Genomic DNA, 24,819 nt, shown 5'->3' with positions numbered 1-24,819 from the left:
TATCGAACTAGTTATAGAACCAAACTCCCTTTTAGCATAGTTCTATTGCAAATATAGAAGTTTCAACTCTTAGGAAATGTCTTTGTTTCTGATCATATATGATTAATTAATTATTAATTTGATCAAACGTGGCTATAGCGTGTGTACACATGCATGCACGTACGTGGAATTCAATTCCCATCAAATAAAGTAATAAAAAAAGCGAAAAAGCTTAGTCTATTATAATTTTATAAACAAAACAAGAGTTTGAATGGCCAATTAATTTTACTTTAATAAAGTTTTGAAAATTCGATGAGGACCCTTCACACGGGTAGTTAGATCTTGGGTTATATCACACGGTAAAATTCGAATATATTAAAGTAGTAATTGATTCAATTGGACTAGCTAGTTGGGCTTTATGTCTGCATCAAACTATATATTATAAAGTCCTACCACTTTCTGAATTATTTGATTGTGATGTTTTGGGCTTTCGATTTTTCCACAGGCTATGTAGGTATATGAGTCATTTTATTCGGATAAGCGAAAGCGAAATTAATGTGCAATTTTTACCTTATTAAATCATCCCTATTTACGAGGCTTAGTAAAGAAAAACAGACTCATAAATTCTAGCAGCTAAATATAGTACTCCCTCTATTTTATAATAGATGACACACTAAAATGATATAAAATTTTTAAAAATATTATTTTATGTGTTAGATGGAGGGACATAAAATAATAGATTTTTATTAATTTGAGAGTGAGCTTTTTTCCAAAAAAAATAAAATATGATATCTTTTGTGAGACAAATTAAAACGAAAAGCGTGATATCTATTATTACATTGGATTAAATAAAAATGTCCCACCAGACATAGATTTAGATTCCAATCGGCAGGCTGGCTGGTCAATGTCAGCCGCTTTTAATACTTTTCTCACTATTACTTCATTCATACACATTGGTTGAACAAGTTACTACTTGTTTTATAATTTAAATTAATTAGTTAGTAACCTATTCATACTCTAAAATTATTTTAGAGATCAATATTCCAATTTAGATCGACAGGAGTTAGTTAAGTATTTTCCTTTTTCAATAAAAACTTACTACTTTATTATTATTCTACTTTATTCTCTCTATCTTTCATCTCTAAACATTCATTTCTTAACATATCCAGCCATGCATGTATATTAAGATATGTATTTTTTACGAAAGAAAATATGTCAGTATTGGTAAAAAGAATTAATTAAATCAACAAAGTCGACAAATCTGACCAAGTCAAAACCATATGCTATCGTTCCTTGTTTTCTTTTAATATTACCAAAGAAAATATCAACATTATTTACTCTGTCTCTTTCAACTGCTTCTCTATTTTATTTTCTCTCTCTCCCGCCATTCATTTTGACTGCCATATCTTTCCATTTCAACGATTTTCTGCATCTACTCTCTCTATTTGTAGAGCGCGTTTCGATTTGCGCCCCTGCACACTACATCTACTCATCATTTTCTTAGTTTCACTTTTCTCAATCGAGTCGAGGAGGAATTTGGTTGTATTTTGCCCTTCAATGGATATTCCTCTCTCCAGAGGGGCGAATTTCGTGGGGAAAATCGTGCTGGCGAGTCTGCTTGCAAGTTTACTTCTGAGGTGTGACGCTCAACTTCTACCTGAGGATGAAGGTACATTTTTCGGAAGCATTTTAGGTCGCGGAATTGTGTGATTGATTGAGTAGAGTAGTGTAGAGCATAAGCCTAACTGATGAGTTTCGGATTGTTGAATTTTGCTGTTTGATTGTCCGCTTTTGTTTTTCTGGGAATATGAGTGGCGTTTTAGCATTTTCACCTACCTGTATTTATTTACCGTTTATAGGAATATATTTTTTTCGATTCCTCTGTTTTTGTTGTTTTTTAAATGCGATTCGTGATTAAATGTGATGGTGATTTTTGGTGGTTTGTGTAGCAACATCAACGAAGAAGATGATTTTTAAAGCTGATATTGTTCTGTTTTTGTAAATTCTGGGAATATGAGTGGCGTTTTGGCATTTACATACACCTTTATTGAACTTCTTTATTTATTTAATGTTTCTAGCCTTCTAGGAAGATACTTTTTCGAATCCTCTGCTTTAGCTGATTTTTAAATGCGATTGTGATGTGTGGTGGTCGGTGTAGCAGCATCGACGACGAAGATGATTTAATCATTGAAAAGAAAAAAGAAAAAAGAAAAAAGAAAAAAGAAAAAAGATATATTTATTACACTAGTATTTTTTTACTACTTGAAAACGACATTAATTTTGGATGCTCATCCGTAATAAAGGTATATTTGACCTTTCAATGCAAAGGCGTCAATGCCGACTATATTTTGCTCATTAATTTACGTCTATTTAATTAATAAAAGACTACCAACTTATGAATGTTGAAAATTTAAAGCCTCTTATTTCTGATTTTATAAATAAATATTTTTACTTCCAGCATAAGGCACTCGTCTCTATTGAAATGCATCATAAATGATTTGGAAGTATATTCTTATTTACTTGATAACTGGAAAATTATAAGAATCAATCATATCCACCATGTTTCGTCAGTGATTGTTTTGAGAATTTGACATAACCATATCCATTAAATTATCAAAATTTCAAGGAAAGTGTTATGTTTGTATAGAGAAGATATTATATTTACTTAATCTAGTGTAATAGGACATTAGTATATATATACTTCAATCTCATTTTCTTTGGGAAAATAAAGTTATCTTTTCGGCCTTTTTTACTGCCAATGATGATACTACTAGGTAACACTTGAAAACTTTAACTTCTTCAAACACAACTTTTGTATGATCATTTTCCCCTGCTTTTGATTATAATCTTTTCTTCTGCTTACAGTTCAAGTTATTCAAACAATATTTACAAAGCTAGGCAACACTTATTGGAACTATCTTAATCGAAGTTCTTGCAATGGTGGATTTAACCAGACCATTTTGGGGGATGATGTATTCAGCGGCGTAGCGTGCAACTGTTCCTTTAATAGCAATACCATGTGCCATGTAACTCACATGTATGCTCGTATTATCTTATTAAATTTTAAGCCCACTTACTGTACTAAAAGCACGCATGCTTAGAGCAGATAATAATGCTTTTCTCTTGTTAGCAAGCATAATTGTAGTTATATCATATGCAGCGTGAAACTAATCTCCATTTGTACTCTGATGAGTCTAACCAGTGAAATATGCACCATTGTGGAACTTATCTCCATTTGTACTCTCATAATAATGCTCTTCTCTTGTTGGAATTGGTTATATAATGTTATAAAGATGCTCTAAGTTTTTCACCTGATTAGGATTTAGTTGGAATCTTGGATGTCTTTGAAGTTTCTATATAAGAAATATAACCTCAACAACCTCCATTCGCTGACCTGGTTTTCCCTACCATTTTTTGTTCTTGAGAAGGAAGTACGCAATCTGGTCAGGGGTTGCAAATTCTCTGATAACATTCTTAAACCTAACTCCTCCGTTTTCACATGCAGTGAATTGAAGGGTCTCAACTTGACTGCAAGTTTGCCTGTGGAGTTTGTAAATCTCACTCATCTGCAAGAAATGTAAGGGGCATCTTTAATGAAATGGTATTTGTGGACTTGATTCATATTAATGAAAGCTAGACATACACTATACTGTGATTGAATTTTTAACTGAACAAAGAAGACTGATTGTACTCCTCTATTCCAGAGATCTCGCCCGAAATTACCTCAACGGATCAATTCCTAAAGAATTTGGCCAGCTTAAAGTTGTCACATTGTAAGTTATTATTCCCCTTTTTACACTCTTCAGAAATTACTAGCCTCAGCCATATCCTGGACCCCTTTTAGGAACTGTACACAATAATGCAGTTGATTTATGACAGGTCACTTATTGGAAATCGTATTAGTGGTAGAATCCCAAATGAAATTGGAGACATTGCCACACTAGAAGAGCTGTAAGTCAGAATCAAAATGCAAAAGTACTGTATCTGTGGAAATAAGTTTTTAAATACCAATTGTTGTTATCTGAAATGCAGAATTTTGGAAAATAATCTGCTCGAAGGAAATCTGCCAGAAAGCCTTGGAAATTTGAGCAATTTGAGGAGGCTGTAAGATAGTCAATCATAATTTTGCATTTTCTTTTCTATTTTGATAATTTTGAAAGCATCCATTCGTTATCTAGTAGTACATTGTTGAGGTGATAGAGCTTTTCAATTTGCTTCTCTTAATGAATCTGATATTCAGATTTTGTGCTTTGTTTGGTTGCATTTTCTTTATTGTAATTATAGCTGACACTAAGGCTGAAATCCTGCAGAAAAAGGCGTTTATTAACACATTTGTTTTATCATTCAGTTAAGTTTGAATAATTTATGTATGACTTTGATTAGCTAGTGAAAGAAAAATTATTAATTGAAAAGGCTTATGAATATTCTCACATTGTATTATAGTCTGAGATATCACCAACCATGCTTTTCTTCATAGTCTGATATGCTATATCTTATATCAGATGCACTCTTTTAGGCACTCACTAGTCGCTTCTTTACCTTTATAAGTGGAAATTAACAAGAACAAAATTATCACGAATACTAAGTTGGGTGTCTTGAACTTGATCCATTTCTGGAACTCTACATACCTTTTCTCTGAATGAACAGAGATAAGATTGTCATCTTGCCTGTATAGGACAAAGAAAGTGTACCATCCCTCGTGAAATTTTTTATCCTTTGCTTTTGTGATAATAACTGATAAGGGGCATGTCTAAGCATGGGAATTTTGATAGTATCCTATAAACTGTGATTATGTTCATATCTCAACCATGATATCAAGTCTTTGATGCTATGCATACATTTCTAAATCTTGTCATTGGTTCCTATACCTAAACTTGAAACATCATCGCCTCATTGGTTGTTGATATCTGATATTTTTCTGCAGCCTGCTTTCTGCAAATAATCTCACTGGAACTATACCAGAGACATTTGGAAAACTAAGGAACTTGACAGATTTGTAAGTTTATTTAACTTCAGTAGTTTTCGGCATTTGTTAGTGCAAATAGTTTTACCCTGAATATATCTACTTTTGTGTATCATGCTGAAGTATAGTTTTTTCCAGTTAAGTTTCTCACATTCTGGATGTAGACTTGCATAGTTGGTGAGAAACTTGTACTAAGAGTACTTTATCACGTTGTTTGCAGTAGGATAGACTCGAACACAATGTCAGGGAAATTTCCTGAATTTATTGGAAACTGGACCCGAATGGAGAGACTGTGAGTCTGATTTACACCGATCATTTTACATTCTTCATTTGGACCTTTTCGCCTGTATCGTAAGACTTGCTGCACTTGTTGCAGATTCATGGAAGGGACATCAATGGAGGGTCCTATTCCTGCAGCGATATCCCAATTGAAAAACTTGACAGATCTGTAAGCTGTGATATCCTGTCTATCTCTTTTGTGTGTGTTCATGTCGATGAACTTTGTTTTTATTTGGCAGGAGGATAAGTAATGTCAAAGGAACTGCCATGAGTTTCCCCAATTTGCAGAACATGACAGCCATGCGAAATTTGTAAGTATTGTATGATTATTTAGAAGAAATTGTAATATTTTCAGTTGATAGTTTTGCAGCAGCATAATGTTCAAGCCAATCTCGTGCAGGATCTTAAGAAATTGCTCAATTACTGATACAATCCCACCATACTTAGGAGACATGACTCAAATAGACTCTCTGTAAGTTTGTATCCGCGCGTATTTTTCCTGAGAAATTTAGCATTATACTGCAATTGAAATATGCACGTTATCAAGAAACCTATCTGCTAACTCTGTTCCTTGGATCAATTTATTCTTCTTCCAAAAATATAGTAGTGCTTCTTGGAAGTTATGAAATCTAGTGCTTGTTATATCATGCTATCCTCACCTATAGAATGTGGGTAATGGATCAGAATGTATTGGCTCAACGTTTATTACCAAACAATATGTATACTAACTATTTTCTGTTAAAACTACAAACCTATAACTCTCTAACTATGTTACCTGTGACATACTTCTGTGCAGAGACCTCAGTTTCAATATGTTGAATGGTGAGATCCCAGCCAGCTTCCAAGACCTAACGAGAATGAGATACATGTACATAAGTTACACAGAATTCCAATATATACATGATTTTGTTTACATTTTCATTCATGCACTCCCTACATGATACCAGTTAATTATTTTGTCAGGAGTTAATGCTTCTTGTTTTGCTTGTAGGTTCTTGTCTCACAACTTGCTAACTGGAGCGATACCTGGTTGGATGTTGAATAGCAGGCAAAATATGTAAGAACTATTATCCAGCTTAGTGAATTACAATGCACTATAATTGGGTTATTAACTTGATCTCATCATGATAGAAAAAAATTTAGAAATGTCTTTTTGGCATCGTGATTAATTTTTTCTGCTGGATACCTCAGCCTTCGACCACATCACATGTTTTAGCTAAGGAAAATAACTAGCTACAATAAGTTAAATTTGTAACTCGCTAACCACATAGCCAGTAAGAAACTGAATTCGTAGCTCCTGAGAAGATTCTTGTGCTTACTTCTTGGCTTCAACCACTTACAGAATTTTAGATTCGTAGTAACTTATTAATAACTCACTGCAGGGATCTTTCTTACAACAATTTCACACAGTACCCTACTACAGTTGGCTGCCAGTTTTCATCTGTGTAAGTTCTCCTGTTTATTTGATTGAGTTGAAGCTTTTAATGATAGCTACTGAACTACACTCTATTATTGCAGAAACTTAGTTGCAAGTCATTCAACTTCATCTAGCAATTCGTGAGTTCCTTTAAATCCCTGTTGGATGTCGTAGTCTATTTGTTTAGAAACACCACCCTCCCTCCTAGGTGCAGAAATATGAATACTTCTTGTTCTGTAGGGTCTCGTGGTGTTTGAAACAAGACCTTCCATGCCCCAGTAGCGCCAACCGTAAGGCCTTTTGCTACGACAATTACTTGCAGTTAGCTTTCATTGTTTACCTACTCATGGCCATTACATTTGCAGATCACACACTATTCATAAATTGTGGAGGAGAAAGAGTTAGCTTTGAAGGAAATGAATACGAGGAGAACGTAGTTGATTTAGGCCCTGCGCACTTCGAATCTAATGATAGATGGGGATATAGCAGCACGGGGACGTACTCTCAAACTGACAGTGGCAGATTTGTTGCAAGAAATGATACTCCACTGTCACCCCCGGATGCACCATACTATGAAACAGCTCGTCTTTCCCCTTCTTCACTAAAATTTTATGGACTTTGCATGCGCAGTGGTAGCTATAAAGTGCGTCTTCATTTTGCTGAGATAATGTTTTCTGATAACCCCACCTTTAGCAGCCTCGGAAGAAGGATATTTGATGTGGCAATACAGGTAAGTTGACCCTATGTTTACTTTCTCCATGAAGTTTCCCGCGGCTTTAATTCCTCCTGATATCCTATCTTTTTTCACTTTACTTTGCAGGGGCAAGTGGTTTTGACAGACTTTAATATTGCGGAGGAAGCTAAGGGTGTTAGGAAAGGTATTTTTAGAGATTTCAATGTCAATGTGAATGGTAGCACATTGGAGATCCATTTATACTGGACTGGAAAGGGCACAACCGCCATTCCTGACAGGGGTGTATATGGACCTCTGATATCTGCAATTGCTGTGACGCCAAGTAAGCATTTTCAGGATCTTTTCTTTTCCACATTCCTTACAGCTGCTAATGGCGAGTCTGAATTTCATTCGCTGCAGATTTTAGCGTTAGTACAGGGGGGCTATCCACTGGAGCTATTATTGGGATCGTTATAGCTTCAGTCATTGTCTTTGTGCTGTTGCTTTTACTTGTTCTTTGGTGGAGAGGTTGTTTCGGAGAAAAAGACTATGGAGATAGTGGTACGTCATTGCAAAACTAGAAAGTATCTTAAGCTTTTGGACCAAATGTTTTAGGTGGGCTGTTGCTAATCACACTTTTGGTGTTTTCGTGATACAGAACTTCGAGGACTTGATCTATTAACTGGAAAATTCACTTTAAGACAGATGAAAGCTGCGACAAACAACTTTGATAATGCTAACAAGATTGGTGAAGGAGGATTTGGGTCTGTGTATAAGGTAAGTGCATACATATTGCTTTCTTCTTTCTGAAGTCTGCCTGTGACATGCTTTATAGTTTCATTTGAATAAATAGTGCTAATATTGATAAAGAAACAGTTCTGATACTGTTTGCTTGAGCTGATTCTCGTCAGATGTTTTCAACTTATTCTATATACTTTTACTCTTTCAGGGTACCCTCTCTGATGGCACCGTAATTGCGGTTAAGCAGCTCTCGGCTAAGTCAAAACAAGGAAATCGGGAATTTGTCACTGAAATCGGCATGATATCTGCCTTGGAACATCCCAACCTTGTTAGGCTCTATGGCTGTTGTATAGAATCAAACCAGTTGCTACTGATCTACGAATACCTGGAGAACAACTGTCTTGCTCGAGCACTCTTTGGTAAATAATTTTCTTTAGCGATTTCATTTTTTGTTCCTCTCCGGTTCTAAATCATTTTTCATTTCTTCATTTAGGTAAACCGGAACAAAGATTGGACATAAACTGGGCAACAAGAAAGAAGATATGCATAGGAATTGCAAAGGGGCTTGCATATCTCCACGAAGAATCTAGGCTGAAAATCGTCCATAGAGACATAAAGGCCACTAACGTTCTTCTTGATAAAGAACTGAACTCCAAGATATCGGATTTTGGTCTGGCGAAACTTGATGAAGAGGAGGATACTCATATCAGCACGCGTATTGCTGGAACTGTGTAAGCTTGTTATACTTACTCCTTTTATTCATACAAAGTTTCATGAAAGAAATGTGTGATAAATTCGATATTCTTGGACATTTCAGAGGTTATATGGCCCCCGAGTACGCGATGAGGGGCTATCTCACAGACAAAGCTGATGTTTACAGCTTTGGAATCGTGCTGCTGGAAACCGTCAGTGGCAAAAGCAACACTAACTATAGACCGAAAGAGGAGTTTGTGTACCTTCTTGATTGGGTAAACTTCTTTCATACAGTCTGCTAATCTTATTCATGAAATACCATTCTAGTCTCCTAATCTTATTCATGAAATGTGAAGGCATACGTGCTACACGAGCAAGGGAGTCTTCTGGAGCTCGTGGACCCGATTCTTGGTTCAGACTACTCGAAGAAGGAGGCACTCCGGATGCTAAACTTGGCGCTGCTGTGCGCCAACCCCTCCCCGACTCTAAGACCTTCCATGAGCTCAGCAGTGCGCATGCTGGAAGGCAAGATCCCGGTTCAAGCTCCAATTGTGAAGCAGAGTGGAACCAACGAGGACATGAGATTCAAAGCGTTCGAGATACTGTCACAGGATAGCCAAAGCCTCACGACGACACAGTCAGAGGAGAGCAGGGAGCAGAGGGGTGTCTCAATGGATGGACCATGGATTGATACCTCCATTTCCAAAGAGGAAAGTATGGATCATTCTTCAGGAGCTAGACTTCTTCCAGATGATCAAAACATATAGTATATTTATACTTGTTTAGCTAATTGTTTTGTCAGTGTCTCTCCTCCCTCTTTTTTAAATTTTTTTATTTTTATTTTTTTCTTTGTTTTTTGTGTGTGGAGAGATCGTACTATTTGTGTGAGCTTCATGACATTCCTTCATAATATATGGTTTCAACTATGTATAGAAATATATATTCTACGAAACTGAGATAATCCTTTTTACTTTAAAGAAGTTTATAATTATCACTGTAAATAAAAATATTGTTATTTCGGAATTTGATTGATAACTTACTAAAAATAAAAATGTCGTATACAAATCTAAGGGTAACTACTAATGCTAGAGTGATAATCACTCCATTTTACTTTACTAAATTACAAGGCAATTTCATTATACAAACAAAATCTATTTTCAAGACAAAAATATATTTTTTTTTGTTATATGGTACTCCGTATAATATGTGCTTGAGTGTCATTTTTTGAAATTTGTAGTGCACACATTACATGAACTCTCGTTTCTTTAGATGAGCAATCTAATATATCAAATTTTACGAGTAATCATACCTAAAAAGATTCACAATATAACATTATTTTTCTACTATCAAACTAATAAACTCTCTGACCCGACACAAGATGTTGGGATCGCTCGTCACACTGGGGAACCATAACGTGGCTCGTGGCTCGTGCCCGTCTCATTCCTTCTAAATGGGCATGCGAGCCCGCGTTGGTGACTCCCTAAGTCCCAAATCATTTCCCCAAAGGCCATAAAATTCCTAAATTCGCTTATTGTGGCGGGAAAATTAAAGACAAATTGAGAGGGAAAACTGCAGCGATAATACTAGTTTCTAACTTTCTACTTTCCTTTCTCTTCCAGATTTTTTTTCTGTCGACGGAAAATTTTCAGCTTACTCAGACCAAAAATGGCCGAAACCACTGCTCTTGGAATTGAAGATGAGATCCATTCTTTCGTCTCCGATAGGCTTCAAGTGGTAAACCATCGATTCCTCAAAATTTTCATTAAACGTTTGTGCTGAATTCGTCTTCTTTTTGCTCGGAGTTTTCGCTTCTAGATCTGCTTAATTGTGTTTAATAATGTTTACAAACTCACTGAAGATATCGTCTGAAAACAATTACGAAATCCTTTCCCCCATTTTTTGTTCAGATTTCCTACAAATGGCTGAGTCGAAATTTTTTGGTTTCCTCCAATGCTGCAAAGAGGTATAGCAAGTTAATCTCGATTTTTTTTTCTTGTGTTGTTTTTTTGATTTGATGTGCTGATAATTTGATTGATTGTTCGGCTGTTAGACTGCTAGAGGAGTTCGTTGAAAAGCATGGGGATGGATTAGCAGTGATTTACTCTTTATCTGGCTGGCTGAAGAGTAACCCTACAACCTACCATATAAGACTTGTCCCAAGTCATATGCTTCCAGGTGATTACTCAATCCGAGTGTTGTCCAAATTTGCAGTGCACATTAAAAATTTAAAATAAACGTATATATGATCTCCAATTTACAGTGTACTGCCTACTTTCTCCGTGAACAGCCTACGATTTCTATTTTTTTGCTTTACTTCTCAGTTCACATTCAGTTTGTATCTTGTTTTGATTTTTTGATCCTTGTGAGCTGTTTTGTTTGGTTGGTATAGTCTAGAAGCTTCGTTTTCTAGTCCATATGGTGGTAACACTTGATCTTATCACTTTCTAATTAAACCAATGATATTTGACATTTTCTTTTGAGTAGCTCGAGGTATAGTTGCTTTGAGTTACATGTATAGGCTAGCTTGAATGCTTAAAGCCCGATCCAGAACTGTTATGACAATGATCTTGGAATCTGCGGTTCTGGCCCTCTTGCTCGCCTTTGTTATTTTTATGCTGGATCAGCTTTTTTTGCATGTTATTGTTATCTTTACTGAAATGCCAAGCTTTCATCTGCTTTCTGACTAACTATGGTTATTTCGATCAGTCTGGAAGAATGATTCTGGAAGAAATAATACTAAATGCCACAATTATACTTTTTTTTTCATGTATAGATGCTAAGGAAGAGTTCGATGGAAAATGCTCTGTTCAAGTTTACAGTATACAGGCTTGCCTCCCTAAGGATCCAGCAACGCTTTGGAATCATGAGTTCGTTCAAGCTGAAGATCTTTTTAAGCAGCCATCAACTCTTGATAATTGTTTACGAGATAACAGGTATCAAACACATCTAGTGCTCTACCTTGAACAATTGCAACCTTTCCACAATGAAATGAGGATTCTGTTGATCCTCATTCATAACGATTATGCTTTACAAACAGAAAATTTAATGTCGCGAAAACATACTGACAGGTTTTGTGGAGTTTCAAATTCATTTGTTAAGAGAACAGTAGGAGAAACACCTTTGGGCTCTGGAAGCATTCAGGTGAAATCAACTAGAGTCTCAGGTCTGTCGAGCTGTTCTATTCCTCAAGCTACAGCTGATCCACGGTCTATTCAGAAAAATTATCAGAATGCTGGTTCAAATCCAGGGGCTCAGTCCCCTAACACTGCAAAACCTGTGAAAACTGAAGGAAACGTAAAGCCAGATCTAGCACAGGTAGCAGAAAAAGAAAAAGTTCCTCGGCCACTCCCGAACAACAAAAATGGCCAAAATAATAAAAACTCTTCTGGAAGTGGAGGTTCATTAGCTAGCATGTGGGGTCGTGCATCAGCAAAGCCTAAACCTGATGCTTGCTTGGTCCAAGCTGAGAAAGCCAGACAAGGATCTTCTGGTTAGCTTCTTTTTCATGATCCACCCGAACAGGAAAATGCCAGATTTTCATTTTTTATCTGTTTACCGATTATTTCCAGCCTTCCAAATTTTGTTGTTTTACCTATACTGAAACATAAAACTAAAAAAACACGTGTTTTTATTAATCAGTCAGTGCGGAAGCTCAAATTTGTGCTCGTGAATCAGCAGAGCATGAAATTAGTGATGATGATGACGACGACAAAGCTTTCAGCGCAAGGAGAACCTCTAATGGTGAAGGCAGTAGAAAGAGAAGAGCTGTATTTAATTACTCAGATGAGGAAGATGAAGATGACAATGCCATAAGTCTAGGATCACCTGATCCTCCAAAGAAATCTGTTCCATGCTCAAAAGAAAGTTTAAATGCTTCCACCTCAGAGTGCAATTTAAGTTTCGAGGAGGAGAAAAGTAAGCCAAAGATCGAAGAAGAGAAAGAAGGTGATGTAAAAGCCAAGCCAAAGGTCAAAGAAGAGAAAGAAAGTGATGTAAAATCTAAGCCAAAGGTCAAAGAAGAGAAAGAAAGTGAACTAAAAGCTAACCAGCATTTGGGAGAAAACATTGCAACTGTTAGCAATGACAAGAAGGCTGGATCTCTTACTTCAGAGAAGACTCTATGCCATGTAACTGAAAAAGATGCTAGTAAGAAAAATACCATGGCCAATGATGTGCCTAAAAGAAGAAAAGTGGTAAAGACACGGATTGATGAGAAGGGAAGAGAAGGTATTTCCTTACCTTCACAGTGATAATTTTATTTAACTGAATGACCTCATTTAAATTTTAATACATATGTTATGCACTATTACTATTTTTTCTTCTCCCGACTATTTTCTGATATTTCTTCTGGTTACAGTAACTGAAGTTGTTTGGGAGGGTGAGGAACAAGATTCAAAATCTAATAATAATAATTCAGCCAAAATTGCTGACAATAATACAGCAAGCAATGCAATTAACGGGTACGACTGCTTACTTGCTTGTTCTTTTTGGCTGTGCCCTTGTCACTTATTGATTTGGCCATGGTGACTGTATTTTAGGCCCCCGGCTGTTCGTAAGTTGCCAGCAGTGGGGAACGCTGCTCCAGCTAACCAAGCCTGGAAAGCCGGAAACAAGAAGGCAGCAACTAAGGATCCTAAGCAAGGGAATCTCTTCTCATTTTTCAAAAAGGCTTGAGGAAATGAGGCAAAGATTGTCAGCATCTAGAAAAATGCGATTGATTATTAGTAAAATCTTTTAATCATGTAAGTACGAGTTCAGATCTCTTAACTTTCACTATATCTGTTGGCCATTCCAGTGTTGGTTGACTCTGTGTACACATCGAGACTAATGTGAAATGTATTTGAGTTTCTTTATCATATTACGATCAAATCACTGCTCTTTCGTATGATATCATTGCATTTTGTATAGTGAAATAAGAAACATATAGTAATTGTCAAAGTTGTCGTTGGATAACTTTAGAAACCAAACAACATGCTATACACTCTATTTCTCATGGAAAATCTGCAGAATCTTGTTCCAACAATTACAGTCATATATTTCTGGGCTTGACGAATAGGGTGGCTGTTTTCAGCCAAGTTCAACATCAAACATGGTGAGCTTTCCTTCTCTTATCAAGAATTTCGAATCAGGTTCCTGGGCTCGCTCAAAACGTACTTAGGTAATTCATATCTTGCACCTGCAACAGTGCAAGTTCAGAATCCAGATGAAGGTAACATTCACACACACAGAAAATATGTAATGTTTGTGTCACCTCTTTCGTCGAAACACACTGTCATATCAGGATTCTGCAGTATGATCCCGGCGCTCTTCACAATCGCCTGAGCAAGCTTTGGATCAGCTTCCGCTGCTGCTCTGAGTGCATCCCAGATTTCTGCCTCAACGACGAAGGGGGTGAACAGAAACACCATCGGAAAAGTGGGGGAGATGTCGAAAGAGAAGACTACATGTACAAATTACAATACCTTTCCTACCACCATAGTGAGGTGCAGTATCCCCGAACTCGTCTCTCAGCTGTATCAGCTGACATATGGTGATCGGCTGTGGATGTTTCCACGACCTCGGTTTCTTTATCCGGTTAATGCCTCCTGTCGAGGGCAGTGCCAGTGCCACCATCAAATGGTGGAAACTATGCAGTGAACAGAGTATACTAAGATCAGATCCTCTCTTACCTTTTGCCTTCGCCTGCGAGGATCCGGCACATCCCATTCTTCGCAACGATGGAACGGTGCAGATGAAAACATAGTCTTTTTTTGCCTCGACTAATTTTGAAGACCGAAGAGAGACGGTGATGATGATCCATCTACATCCAAAGAGTTTGTATCTTTAAAGAATTGAACAGCTCAACTGGGAAATACAGTCCGCAAGAAGCAAATTTAAAACTGAAAAGAAAGGAAAAAAGGTATTGAGCAGTTGTCATCTTCCATATCTCGTGATGACAGTTGCTGCCAGTTTCATGAGCGCGATTTTTTTTCTTGTGAATACCAATGTTTTGAAAACTAGTAACTAAATCAGTTCAAGATTCAGTTAGTTGGATGAAATATTGTAGTGTGCACACTTATATAATTAAATTATATAGTACAAAACATTAAAATTTAGTGGATGAAATAAAATTAAATGCATACTCTTATAGAAAATATTAAATCAATTAATTATTGTATACTATAAGACATGACTTACTTTATCGACTGAGTTTGTGCTTATTAATTTTGACACTACAATTGTTTGCATTAAATGTATTGCACTAAAAAGCATCAAGAAACACATGATTTACAAGATTTCTACCTGTCAAGAGCAACTCAACACCCCTATGTTATAAGAGATGCAGCAAGCAGATATGATCTAGAATGATCTTTGGGCTTTAATTGAAACGGTAAGAATCTCCTCCGTATCTGCTCAGGAAGTTGTACGGATCGTACTTGGTATTCTCGTAGCCGGCGGGCTTGGCTTCACCGGGCTTCGTCTCCACCACTGGCGCTGCTCCAAAAGTTGCATCTCCGCCTCTCTCTCTGTGGCAGTGCTTGCTTCTCTCCTTCCGGCCCTTAGACCTCACCTTCCCGTGCTGAGGAGCCTCGCTTGATCCATAAAACTCAGCGTATTCTTGTCTCCTGGATGACCGATACTTGGTTGACAGAGATGGATCTTTCGTGCTGGTCGATCTAAGTTTATGGAGTTTTGCTTCGTCCGGTCTCTCACTAACCTGTCTGGTTTCGGAAAGAGGAGCCGGAGTCCTCTGCTTTAGAGGTGGGGCGGGTTCAGTTTCGTCTTCAGGCATCACGAGAGAATCTTTCAGTGGAGTAAGGCCTCTTCTTGGAATATTGTTTATGAAACTCGAGGGAATGGAGTGAGCAAGAACGCCACTCAGGTGCTTCCATCGCGACTTTTGGAAGGTCCCGGATGAGTTGTCTGAACGACGGCCATACAGCTTCGTTGAATATAGATTGGGGAAACCCTTTCTACAGTTAGATAAACAACACAACTATTACACACCGCTGCTTCCTTTTTTCATGTAAGAATATGTAGAAAACATACCATCTTGGAGAAAAGTGAGGAACCTAATCCTTGTTGAAGAAGGCACGAAACGTAGCCAATTAGGATAGCACCGGCCATCATAAGAAGATCTGCAAGTAACGTCGAGCTTATCAGATAACTACAAGCTTGGTTTTTCGCGTAGAAGAGCAAAAACATGCAACAGTAAGCAGCCAGGGCCCTAGGGCGAGAGACGTGGCTGAGCCGCGGCCGCGGCCTTCACGCGGCTGAGCCGTGTGAGCCGCGGCCCTCCATTGCATCGAGCCGCGTTTCGCGGCTGGGCCGCGGATTATAAATTTTTTTTTTAATTTCAAATTTTTTTATAAATATACACTCCCATTTCCATTTTTTCACTTCATTCTACACTTCCAATCCCTTCAGTTTACACTCGGGATACGGCAACTTCCCCAATCAGACGTGGAGTCCGCACTCGCCCCAATTCGTAAATTTATCTATAATTCGTAACTTTATTAAATTATGTTAGATCCCAAATTATTAGTCTACAAAAATTTAATATAGTTAAATTAAAAAATAACATTAAAAAGAAAATAAATTAAAATTTTTTTTAAAGGGCACATTTGGTGGCCCTTGTTATTTTTGTTATAATTTTGACTTTACCATTGTGAAGGCCACAAGAGAGCCACGAATGATAGTCGGGCCACATTTGGTGGCCTTTGAAGGCCACCATTGTGGACACTCTTATGACTACTTGCCGGAACATCTGATATGCAACCATACAGAATAATTTTTTGAATATGAAATCATCGTTCTTCAGTTATTAATTTGCTATAATAAGCATTTGAAGTGTTCCGAAACAGTCTATACACCTATAGGTGAAAAAGAGGTGATTTCATAATCACAATCCTCTTTACTCAAGGTTGACGAAGAGCTGCATTTCCTCTGTCAACCACTAACAACGAACAGGTAGGCCTCACATATACGACATCAGAACTTGGCATATTCACTATGCCCATCCCTGTATCCTGCAACATTCGATTTTCCTCCAGCAATAGTCGTCACACCTGCAAATAATAATTTAGTAGGAGTACTACAACATCAAGCACACTTGAGAATTTTAGAAACAGGATCTAAGATTACCTGCTTCTCCAATCTTTCTAATGGCGAGATTCGAAGTATCTGCAACATAAACATTCCCTTTATCATCCATGGTGACCCCCTTGAGATGGCTGAAACGAGCATCGCTTGGTTTTCCATCCACATGACCGGTCCGGCCCTGAAACGATCCTGCAACCAATCTTGCCCTACTATCTGCATCGGTGACAAAATTGATCGGTGACTTCAGAATCACCGAGAGAGAGAGAGAGAGAGTAATCTATAATCAAAGGTCCCCCCCTCCACACATAACCTCAAACACCAAAAACAATACAAAAAAAAACCAAAGTTTCACTTAGAAAGACTGCAAACGACGCCTGATTTTCTAATTAGGAAAGAAAAGGCTCACATTGGGATAGTGGAGGCGTGATTCGGACAATGTTGCTGATGGAGTACGTACTAAACAAGCCCAACAGCAGTGAAGCCCAAGAAAGAGTATCAGTTCGGCATGACTAAAGAGTATCAGTCCGGCATGACTAAAGAGTTCGGCCCCAGCCTACAGCTCGGTAAAAGCCAACCAATCAAACTCTGCTCTCAGGTCGGCATCAAGCTCTACTCTCAGATCGGCAAAAGCTGCTCGGCAATAATTCAGCAGTTCGGTCTCAGTATTCGACCGAACTAGGAGATAGTGGACTCATGCAGGATTTCCACCTCCACTACACCCACGATCTATTTAGTGGTGTCAAGCAGTCATTAACTCATGCAGGATAGTGGACCCATGCAAGATCGCCACGATCTCCACGACATCCACTACCTAATAAATGGTGCTGCATGCCACGATCTTGGTTCAATGTATAAATAGAACCTAGATTAGATAGATAAGGTTAGGTTCTAAAAGCTCTCTAGAGATAAAAGATAAAATAGCAAGTCTGTATTGTAAGCTGTAGAAAACAGATCAAGCAATACAACTCTGCCCTCTTTTCTTCCCGTGGACGTAGATTTACCTCAGTAAATCGAACCACGTAAATCTCTGTGTCGTGATCTGCATTTTCCTGCATTCATCAACATCAAAAATTCGCCGATTCATCACTGGCGCCGTCTGTGGGAACCAGAGAACAAAATTTGTGATAAAGCGAATTTTTGATCCATTTTTTCCACCCAAAAAATGCATACCAGATCGCAGAGTACCCGTATTCCTGCCCGTGAGAACCAGGAGGAAGCCAATCCATCCCATAGGTCTGGAAAACAGCCTAGGGATAAATCCACCACCAGTTCTCATGGCGAAGGAACAAGCCGCTCCAAAAATCGTCCCACTGAGTCTTCCCAGCAGCCCGATTTGAATGAGGCTGTCAAGCAGTTTTTGGCGGCGAAGCAGGAGGAATTCTTAACCTTCCTGCAAAAAAGCCAAAAGCAGTCGGAGACGAAAACGGCGGATTCTCCTTCTCCCTCCGCACAAGAAAGTCACTACCGCAGTAGTGTCGCATCTCCCAGGAGAAAGAATCCCCGTCCCCAACATGTTCCAGTTCCTCCTCGGTACCGGAATCACAGGAGAACTCAATCTCCTCCATACCGACGAGATATCGGATTCGCCGTGTACGGAGCACTGAAGACTCCGTTCTCGGACGACATCACCCGAACTCCCCTACCACAGAACTACCGAACTCCGTCGATGACTTACGACGGGCTCGTGGACCCTCACGATTTCTTGGGGCGCTATCAATATAACATGGCGAACCAGGGTCTCAACGAGGTCCACATGTGCAAGCTGTTTCCCGAGCTGCTCATCGGGAACGCGAGAAGGTGGTTCGATAGCCTCCCCCAGGGCAGCATCAGATCTTACCGAGATCTAATGGATGCCTTCCACAGGAGGTTCTTTCAGAAAGCGGAAGCCCGAATCACTTCGGCTCAGCTGCTTTCCATTCGTCAAGGTCGCGACGAAAAAATCAGCGACTTTATGACAAGATTCCACAAGGAATGCCTGCAAGTAGACGATCTCAACGATCTGCTTGTCATCTCGGCATTCCAAAATGGAATCCTGCCCGGAGCTCTCTACAGGAAGCTCGTTGAGTGCGGTCCGCAGACAGCTCAGGAAATGTGGGACATTGCGGACCAGTACTCCCGGGCCGATGAGGCAGACCGTCGCAAACGGTCGTTAGACAGCTCATCGACCCGAGGAGACAGAAGGAAGCCCGATCATAGCGATCAGGGGCATCCTCGTCGGACTCCATTTGAAAGAATTCAAAGGGCTCCGGTGCAAGACAGATTGGGACCCCGTCTCAATCCCGAGAAGCCGCCCGCTCAGTTCGTACCGCTGAACAAGCCGAGAGCGGAAATTTTCGAACTGCACTCTGACCTATTCGAAAAGCCAAAGCGGATGACGAAATCAGCCGCGCGCCGACCACAGGATAGCTACTGCTCCTACCATCAAGACCACGGTCACGATACTGAGGAGTGCAGAAACTTGGCTGCAGGTATCGATGTTCTTGTGAAGGCAGGGACATTGAAAAAATACCAAAGCAAGCAGCCAAAGAAGAATAAGAAGCAGAGTGGTGCGAACTGCGCTCCTCAGGATCCGAAAAGGCAGCCGGATCCCGAAGACGATGACGAGCCGCAATATGATGGAGTAATCCAGACTATTGACGCTCTCCCTGCCGGGAAGACCAAGTCGTCCCTAAAGTCAGAGCGCAGAGGCTCCAATCGAGAGGAGCCAACGCATAAAAGGCTGAAGCAGGACGAAGTGATTACGTTCTCGGATGCTGATCCCGTCCCGGCCATCTCTCCTCACCAAGACGCCATTGTCATCCAAGCCGGAGTGGCAAACAAACTGATCCACAGGGTGTTTGTGGATACAGGAGCGTCGGTTAGCATTCTTTTTAAAGAGTGCTTTGACAAACTAGAAGTGGACCCAGCTCGGCTCAGTCCGGCTCCGCTTCCCCTGAAGAGCTTCGCCCAGGAGGACACCCGCCCTGAAGGTATTATCAGCCTTCCGATCACGGTGGGGAAAGCGCCTACTAGCTCCAGTACGATGATTGAGTTTTTCGTGGTGAAAGCTCGGTCCCCGTACAACATCATCCTGGGAAGAGACTGGCTCAACACAGTTCGGGCCGTTTGCTCCACTTATCACCTCACCATCAAGATCCCTACTAAAGGAGGGATAGCGGTCATCCGAGGTGACCAAAAGAGAGCAAAGGAATGTTTGCAAATTGCGCTTAGAAGTGCCGAGCAGTCAGATCGGCACCACCAAGCATAGCAATCACAGCAGCCGGAGTCAGAGGCGATGACCGAAGTCATACCGGAGCCGAACTCGATGACAGTTCAGCTGTACGAAGACGATCCATCCAGAACGGTTAAGATCGGCTTCGCGGGAACGCCCCTACTTCGGGAAAAAACCATCCAGCTCCTCAAGGAGTATAAAGACGTCTTTGCATGGTCTCCGTTGGACATGACCGGAGTGCCCCCCGAGGTAATCACTCATCGGTTAAATATTGATCCTTCAGTCCGGCCGATAAAACAGAAGCAAAGACTCTTTGCGGCAGAACGAAGTCAAGTCATCCATGACGAAGTCCGTCAATTATTGAAGGCGGATGTGTTATTCGAAGTGAAGTATCCTTCGTGGGTGGCCAATCCTGTCATGATCAAGAAAAAGGAAGGAGGATGGCGGATGTGCATAGATTTCACCGATCTAAATAAGCATTGTCCCAAAGATTGCTATCCCCTTCCGAACATAGATAAAAAGGTAGAAGCTTTGATAGGCTTTGAAATTTTTTGTTTTCTTGATCTGTACAAAGGATACCATCAAGTTTTAATGGATGAGATTGACGCTTCAAAAACGGCCTTCATTACTGATTTCGGCATTTTCGCTTATAAAAAGATGCCATTCGGTTTAAAGAATGCCGGAGCCACTTATCAAAGGATGGTAGACAAGCTTTTTCGGCACCTGATTGGAAAGGAGGTCGAAGTGTATGTTGACGATATAGTCGTCAAAAGCAAAAGCACTTCGGAGTACGAGCACAACCTCAAGTCCACTCTCAACGTGCTCAAGAAAGCCAACCTCAAACTTAATCCCCAAAAGTGTACCTTTTTGGTAGATTCGGGAAAGTTTCTGGGTTGTTGGGTTTCAAAGGACGGACTCAAGGCAAACCCCTCAAAAGTTCAAGTTGTTCAAAACATGGCGATGCCGAAGTCCATACATGACGTGCAAAGGCTAACCGGATGTCTAGCCGCACTGAATCGATTCCTTTCTCAAGCAGCCGAAAAGCAACTGCCGTTCTTCACGGTGTTGAAAAAGGCACCAAAGTTCGAGTGGGGAGCCGAGCAGAAAAAGGCCTTTGACGAGCTCAAAAGTTATCTAGCCGAGCTTCCTATTCTCTCTGCTCCAACCGAAGCCGAAGTAATATTCTTATACTTAGCGGCATCGGATCAAACCATCAGCGCGGTGCTGGTACGAGAAGAAGGCCTAAAGCAGCTTCCCATCTACTTTACAAGCCGAGCATTAAGAGGTCCAGAAACCAGGTATCAACCTCTGGAAAAGATTGCTCTGGCATTAGTAAATGCAGCAAGGAGACTGCGGCCATACTTCTATGCTCACAAGGTATGCGTCTTAACTGATCTGCCACTTCGGCAAGTGTTGACCAAACCAGAAGCATCAGGCAGAATCGCCAAGTGGGCTATAGAGTTGGGAGAGCACACAATTGAATATCTACCTCGGAAAGCCATCAAGGGACAAGCCTTGGCAGATTTTCTTGCAGAAGCGAAGTTCGATCAAGCAATTCCTGTTATTGCCGAACAGAAGAATTCTGCCAGTGCCGAACTAGCACAGCCCTTGGAATCCGAAGTAGAGCCGCCGGACTGCTGGAGCGGGTTCGTAGATGGAGCTTCGAACAAGATGGGAAGTGGAGCTGGTATTTTACTTGTCGCTCCCGACGGACACGAGGTAGCCTACTCACTTCGGTTCCTATTCCCCACTACTAATAATGAAGCCGAGTACGAAGCCCTCCTGGCCGGACTCCAGTTAGCGCAAAGTCTGCTCGTCAAATCTCTCAAAGTCCATTGTGATTCACAAGTCATAGTAAATCACATGTTGGGTACAAGTGAAGCCCGTGACGAGAGAATGAAGAAGTATTTGGACAAAGCGCAAAGCATCAGCCGAAGTTTCTCCTATTTTCGGATAATCCGCATTCCCAGAGCGGAAAATAGCCGAGCAGATACCTTAAGTAAGTTGGCCTCAGATCCGAGCTCAAAGGCGGAAGAATTAATGCACCGAAGCATTGATGAAGCCGAGGTACACTCAGTATCCAGCTCGCCGAACTGGATGACGCCGATCTTGCAGTATCTGGATCAAGGACAATTGCCCGAGGATAAGAGAGAAGCTCGGAAGATCACGTGCCGAGCACTTCGGTACGAACTTCATGAAGGAGTCCTCTTTAGAAAGTCTTACCTTCAGCCGTTATTGCGGTGCGTAGGACCAGAAGAGACGGACTACATCCTCAGAGAAGTTCATGAAGGATCGTGCGGTAGCCACATCGGAGCCAGAGCTTTAGCTAAAAAAGTTCTGAGATGGGGATATTATTGGCCAACCATGGTACAAGAGGCAGTGCAGCTCGTCAAGAAGTGTACGAAGTGCCAAATTCATGCAACTGTCCCAAGGATGCCGCAGACCGATCTATACACTATGCAAAGCCCTTGGCCTTTCATGCAATGGGGCATAGACATAGTGGGACCACTTCCTCAAGCTCCTCGGCAAATGAAATTCCTTATCGTTGCCGTGGACTACTTCACGAAGTGGGTGGAGGCTGAACCATTAGCTACGATAACGAGCTCAAAGGCATTGGACTTCGTCTGGAAGAACATAGTGTGCCGATTTGGCATACCCCACATCCTCATCTCGGATAACGGGACTCAGTTCACCGACAAGACGTTCAAGAATTGGTGCCAAGAGCTGAATATTCAACAGCGGTTCACTTCGGTCTCTCATCCACAAGCAAACGGACAAACGGAGGTAACAAATCGTATCCTGGTGAAAGGGTTAAAAGCTCGGTTAGAACAAGCCAAAGGACAATGGGTAGAAAATCTCCCTCAAGTCCTATGGTCCTACCAAACTACACCCACAACCTCCAGCGGTGAAACTCCGTACAGTCTTGTGTACGGCACTGAAGCCGTGATTCCGGTGGAGATCGGCATACCCAGTCCCCGAACTCTAAACTTCTCAGCAGAAATGAATGACGACGGACTGAGAGCCGAGCTAGATCTTGCCGAAGAAAGAAGAGAATTGGCATGCATAAAAGCAGCCAAGTACAAGGAGCAAGTAGCCCGGTATTACAACCAAAGGGTGAAGAAGCTGCAATTTCAAGTGGGAGATCTCGTCTTGAGAAACAACGAAGTAAGCCGAGCAGAAAAGCTGGGCAAGCTCGAACCCACATGGGAAGGTCCGTATCGGGTGTCAGAAGTCCTCGGCAAAGGGTCTTACAAATTGGCTCACATGTCAGGAGAACAGGTACCCCGAACATGGCACATTTCCAACCTCAAGAAGTTCCATTTGTAAGAGACAGTCCGGTCAGTCAGTCTTGAGTCCTGTTCGGTCAATGTGCTTTCTTTGGTTTGCTTGGTCTTTGTGCTTTCTTTGGTTTGCTTGGTCTTTGTTTGTCTCTGTGCGTTTTGTCTGTATGTTTTGTCTGTCTCTGTGCGTGTCGTCTCTTACAAATGTTACTGAGGTATCTTGTTCTTCGAAGGCTGATCCCCTTCTTAGAACATATACAAGCCAACGATTGTGAGTCAAAGCTTCTAAAGAGGATACAAGACCACAATTCAGCTTAAACAAGCAGTTCGTCTAAAACGAGCTGCAATAAGCCAACGATTGTGAGTCAAAGCTTCTAAAGAGGATACAAGACCACAATTCAGCTTAAACAAGCACTTCGTCTGAAACGAACTGCAATAAGCGAACGATTGTGAAGTCCAAGCTTCTAAAGAGGATACAAGACCACAATTCAGCTTAAGAATCAAGCACTTCGTCTGAAACGAACTGCAACAAAAGTCCGATTCACGCGATAAAACTTGCCTGAATTAGGACAAGGGAAAGTCCGATCCACGCGATAAAACTCGCCGAATTAGGACAAGGGAAAGTCCGATCCCCAAATTAGGACAACGGAAAGTCTGATCCGAGCGATAAAACTCGCCAAATTAGGACACAAACCAAGTCCGGTCAAAGAAGAGTTCACTTCATCAGACCGAGGACAAACATCAACTTACCCCGTACCTTTATCCAGAATGCCGAAGTGATTCACTTCGCTTTTCGGGGGGGGTAGTGATGGAGTACGTACTAAACAAGCCCAACAGCAGTGAAGCCCAAGAAAGAGTATCAGTTCGGCATGACTAAAGAGTATCAGTCCGGCATGTCTAAAGAGTTCGGCCCCAGCCTACAGCTCGGTAAAAGCCAACCAATCAAACTCTGCTCTCAGGTCGGCATCAAGCTCTACTCTCAGATCGGCAAAAGCTGCTCGGCAATAATTCAGCAATTCGGTCTCAGTATTCGACCGAACTAGGAGATAGTGGACTCATGCAGGATTTCCACCTCCACTACACCCACGATCTATTTAGTGGTGTCAAGCAGTCATTAACTCATGCAGGATAGTGGACCCATGCAAGATCGCCACGATCTCCACGACATCCACTACCTAATAAATGGTGCTGCATGCCACGATCTTGGTTCAATGTATAAATAGAACCTAGATTAGATAGATAAGGTTAGGTTCTAAAAGCTCTCTAGAGATAAAAGATAAAATAGCAAGTCTGTATTGTAAGCTGTAGAAAACAGATCAAGCAATACAACTCTGCCCTCTTTTCTTCCCGTGGACGTAGATTTACCTCAGTAAATCGAACCACGTAAATCTCTGTGTCGTGATCTGCATTTTCCTGCATTCATCAACATCAAAAATTCGCCGATTCATCAGTTGCTATTGACAGCATCCACAGCGAAGAGCTCGCCATCCTGGGAAACAC

At 40.7% G+C, this 24,819-nt stretch overlaps 3 protein-coding genes and 1 long non-coding RNA gene across 8 annotated transcripts; 2 read left to right on the top strand and 2 right to left on the bottom strand.

Annotated features, from left to right (window-relative positions):
• Positions 1–1,325: 1,325 nt before the first annotated feature.
• LOC121768227 (probable LRR receptor-like serine/threonine-protein kinase At1g53440) lies at positions 1,326–9,697 on the top strand. Its single transcript, XM_042164652.1, has 24 exons — positions 1,326–1,648; positions 2,845–3,016; positions 3,485–3,556; positions 3,684–3,752; positions 3,859–3,930; positions 4,012–4,083; positions 4,904–4,975; positions 5,163–5,234; positions 5,319–5,390; positions 5,461–5,532; positions 5,622–5,693; positions 6,018–6,089; positions 6,213–6,278; positions 6,604–6,666; positions 6,740–6,778; positions 6,879–6,928; positions 7,004–7,368; positions 7,459–7,654; positions 7,732–7,872; positions 7,970–8,088; positions 8,261–8,471; positions 8,546–8,783; positions 8,870–9,020; positions 9,102–9,697. The coding sequence occupies exons 1-24, from the start codon at positions 1,537–1,539 to the stop codon at positions 9,510–9,512; spliced, it is 3,051 nt and encodes a 1,016-aa protein (XP_042020586.1). The 5' UTR covers positions 1,326–1,536; the 3' UTR covers positions 9,513–9,697.
• Positions 9,698–10,274: 577 nt separating this feature from the next.
• LOC121768047 lies at positions 10,275–13,601 on the top strand. 3 transcript variants are annotated; one of them, XM_042164390.1, is made up of 8 exons: positions 10,275–10,479; positions 10,653–10,708; positions 10,796–10,920; positions 11,519–11,678; positions 11,814–12,235; positions 12,424–12,972; positions 13,103–13,205; positions 13,284–13,601. In XM_042164390.1, exons 1-8 carry the CDS (start codon positions 10,411–10,413, stop codon positions 13,417–13,419), a joined length of 1,620 nt encoding a protein of 539 aa, XP_042020324.1. In that variant the 5' UTR covers positions 10,275–10,410; the 3' UTR covers positions 13,420–13,601. The 3 variants fall into 3 exon arrangements, with proteins under 3 accessions (XP_042020324.1, XP_042020323.1, XP_042020322.1); XM_042164389.1 differs by having other exon boundaries at positions 12,421–12,972; XM_042164388.1 differs by having other exon boundaries at positions 10,277–10,479; positions 12,385–12,972.
• Positions 13,602–13,675: 74 nt separating this feature from the next.
• LOC121768049 (ubiquitin domain-containing protein 1-like) lies at positions 13,676–15,920 on the bottom strand. Of its 3 annotated transcripts, XM_042164393.1 has the most exons (6): positions 15,775–15,920; positions 15,028–15,698; positions 14,415–14,545; positions 14,208–14,330; positions 13,997–14,116; positions 13,676–13,921 (listed from the first exon to the last, which is right to left on the bottom strand). In XM_042164393.1, exons 3-6 carry the CDS (start codon positions 14,449–14,451, stop codon positions 13,857–13,859), a joined length of 345 nt encoding a protein of 114 aa, XP_042020327.1. In that variant the 5' UTR covers positions 14,452–14,545; positions 15,028–15,698; positions 15,775–15,920; the 3' UTR covers positions 13,676–13,856. The 3 variants fall into 3 exon arrangements, with proteins under 3 accessions (XP_042020327.1, XP_042020325.1, XP_042020326.1); XM_042164391.1 differs by having other exon boundaries at positions 14,208–14,545; XM_042164392.1 differs by lacking the exons at positions 15,028–15,698; positions 15,775–15,920 and having other exon boundaries at positions 14,208–14,576.
• Positions 15,921–16,580: 660 nt separating this feature from the next.
• LOC121768050 lies at positions 16,581–17,348 on the bottom strand. Its single transcript, XR_006043271.1, has 3 exons — positions 17,234–17,348; positions 16,870–17,040; positions 16,581–16,793 (listed from the first exon to the last, which is right to left on the bottom strand). It is a non-coding gene; the product is annotated as an uncharacterized LOC121768050 (long non-coding RNA).
• Positions 17,349–24,819: the final 7,471 nt, after the last annotated feature.

Source organism: Salvia splendens, chromosome 15 (genome assembly GCF_004379255.2).
Source record: "Salvia splendens isolate huo1 chromosome 15, SspV2, whole genome shotgun sequence".
Lineage (NCBI taxonomy): Eukaryota > Viridiplantae > Streptophyta > Magnoliopsida > Lamiales > Lamiaceae > Salvia > Salvia splendens.
Note: the sequence above shows the minus strand (reverse complement) of the source record. Positions and strands in the feature narration are given on the sequence as shown.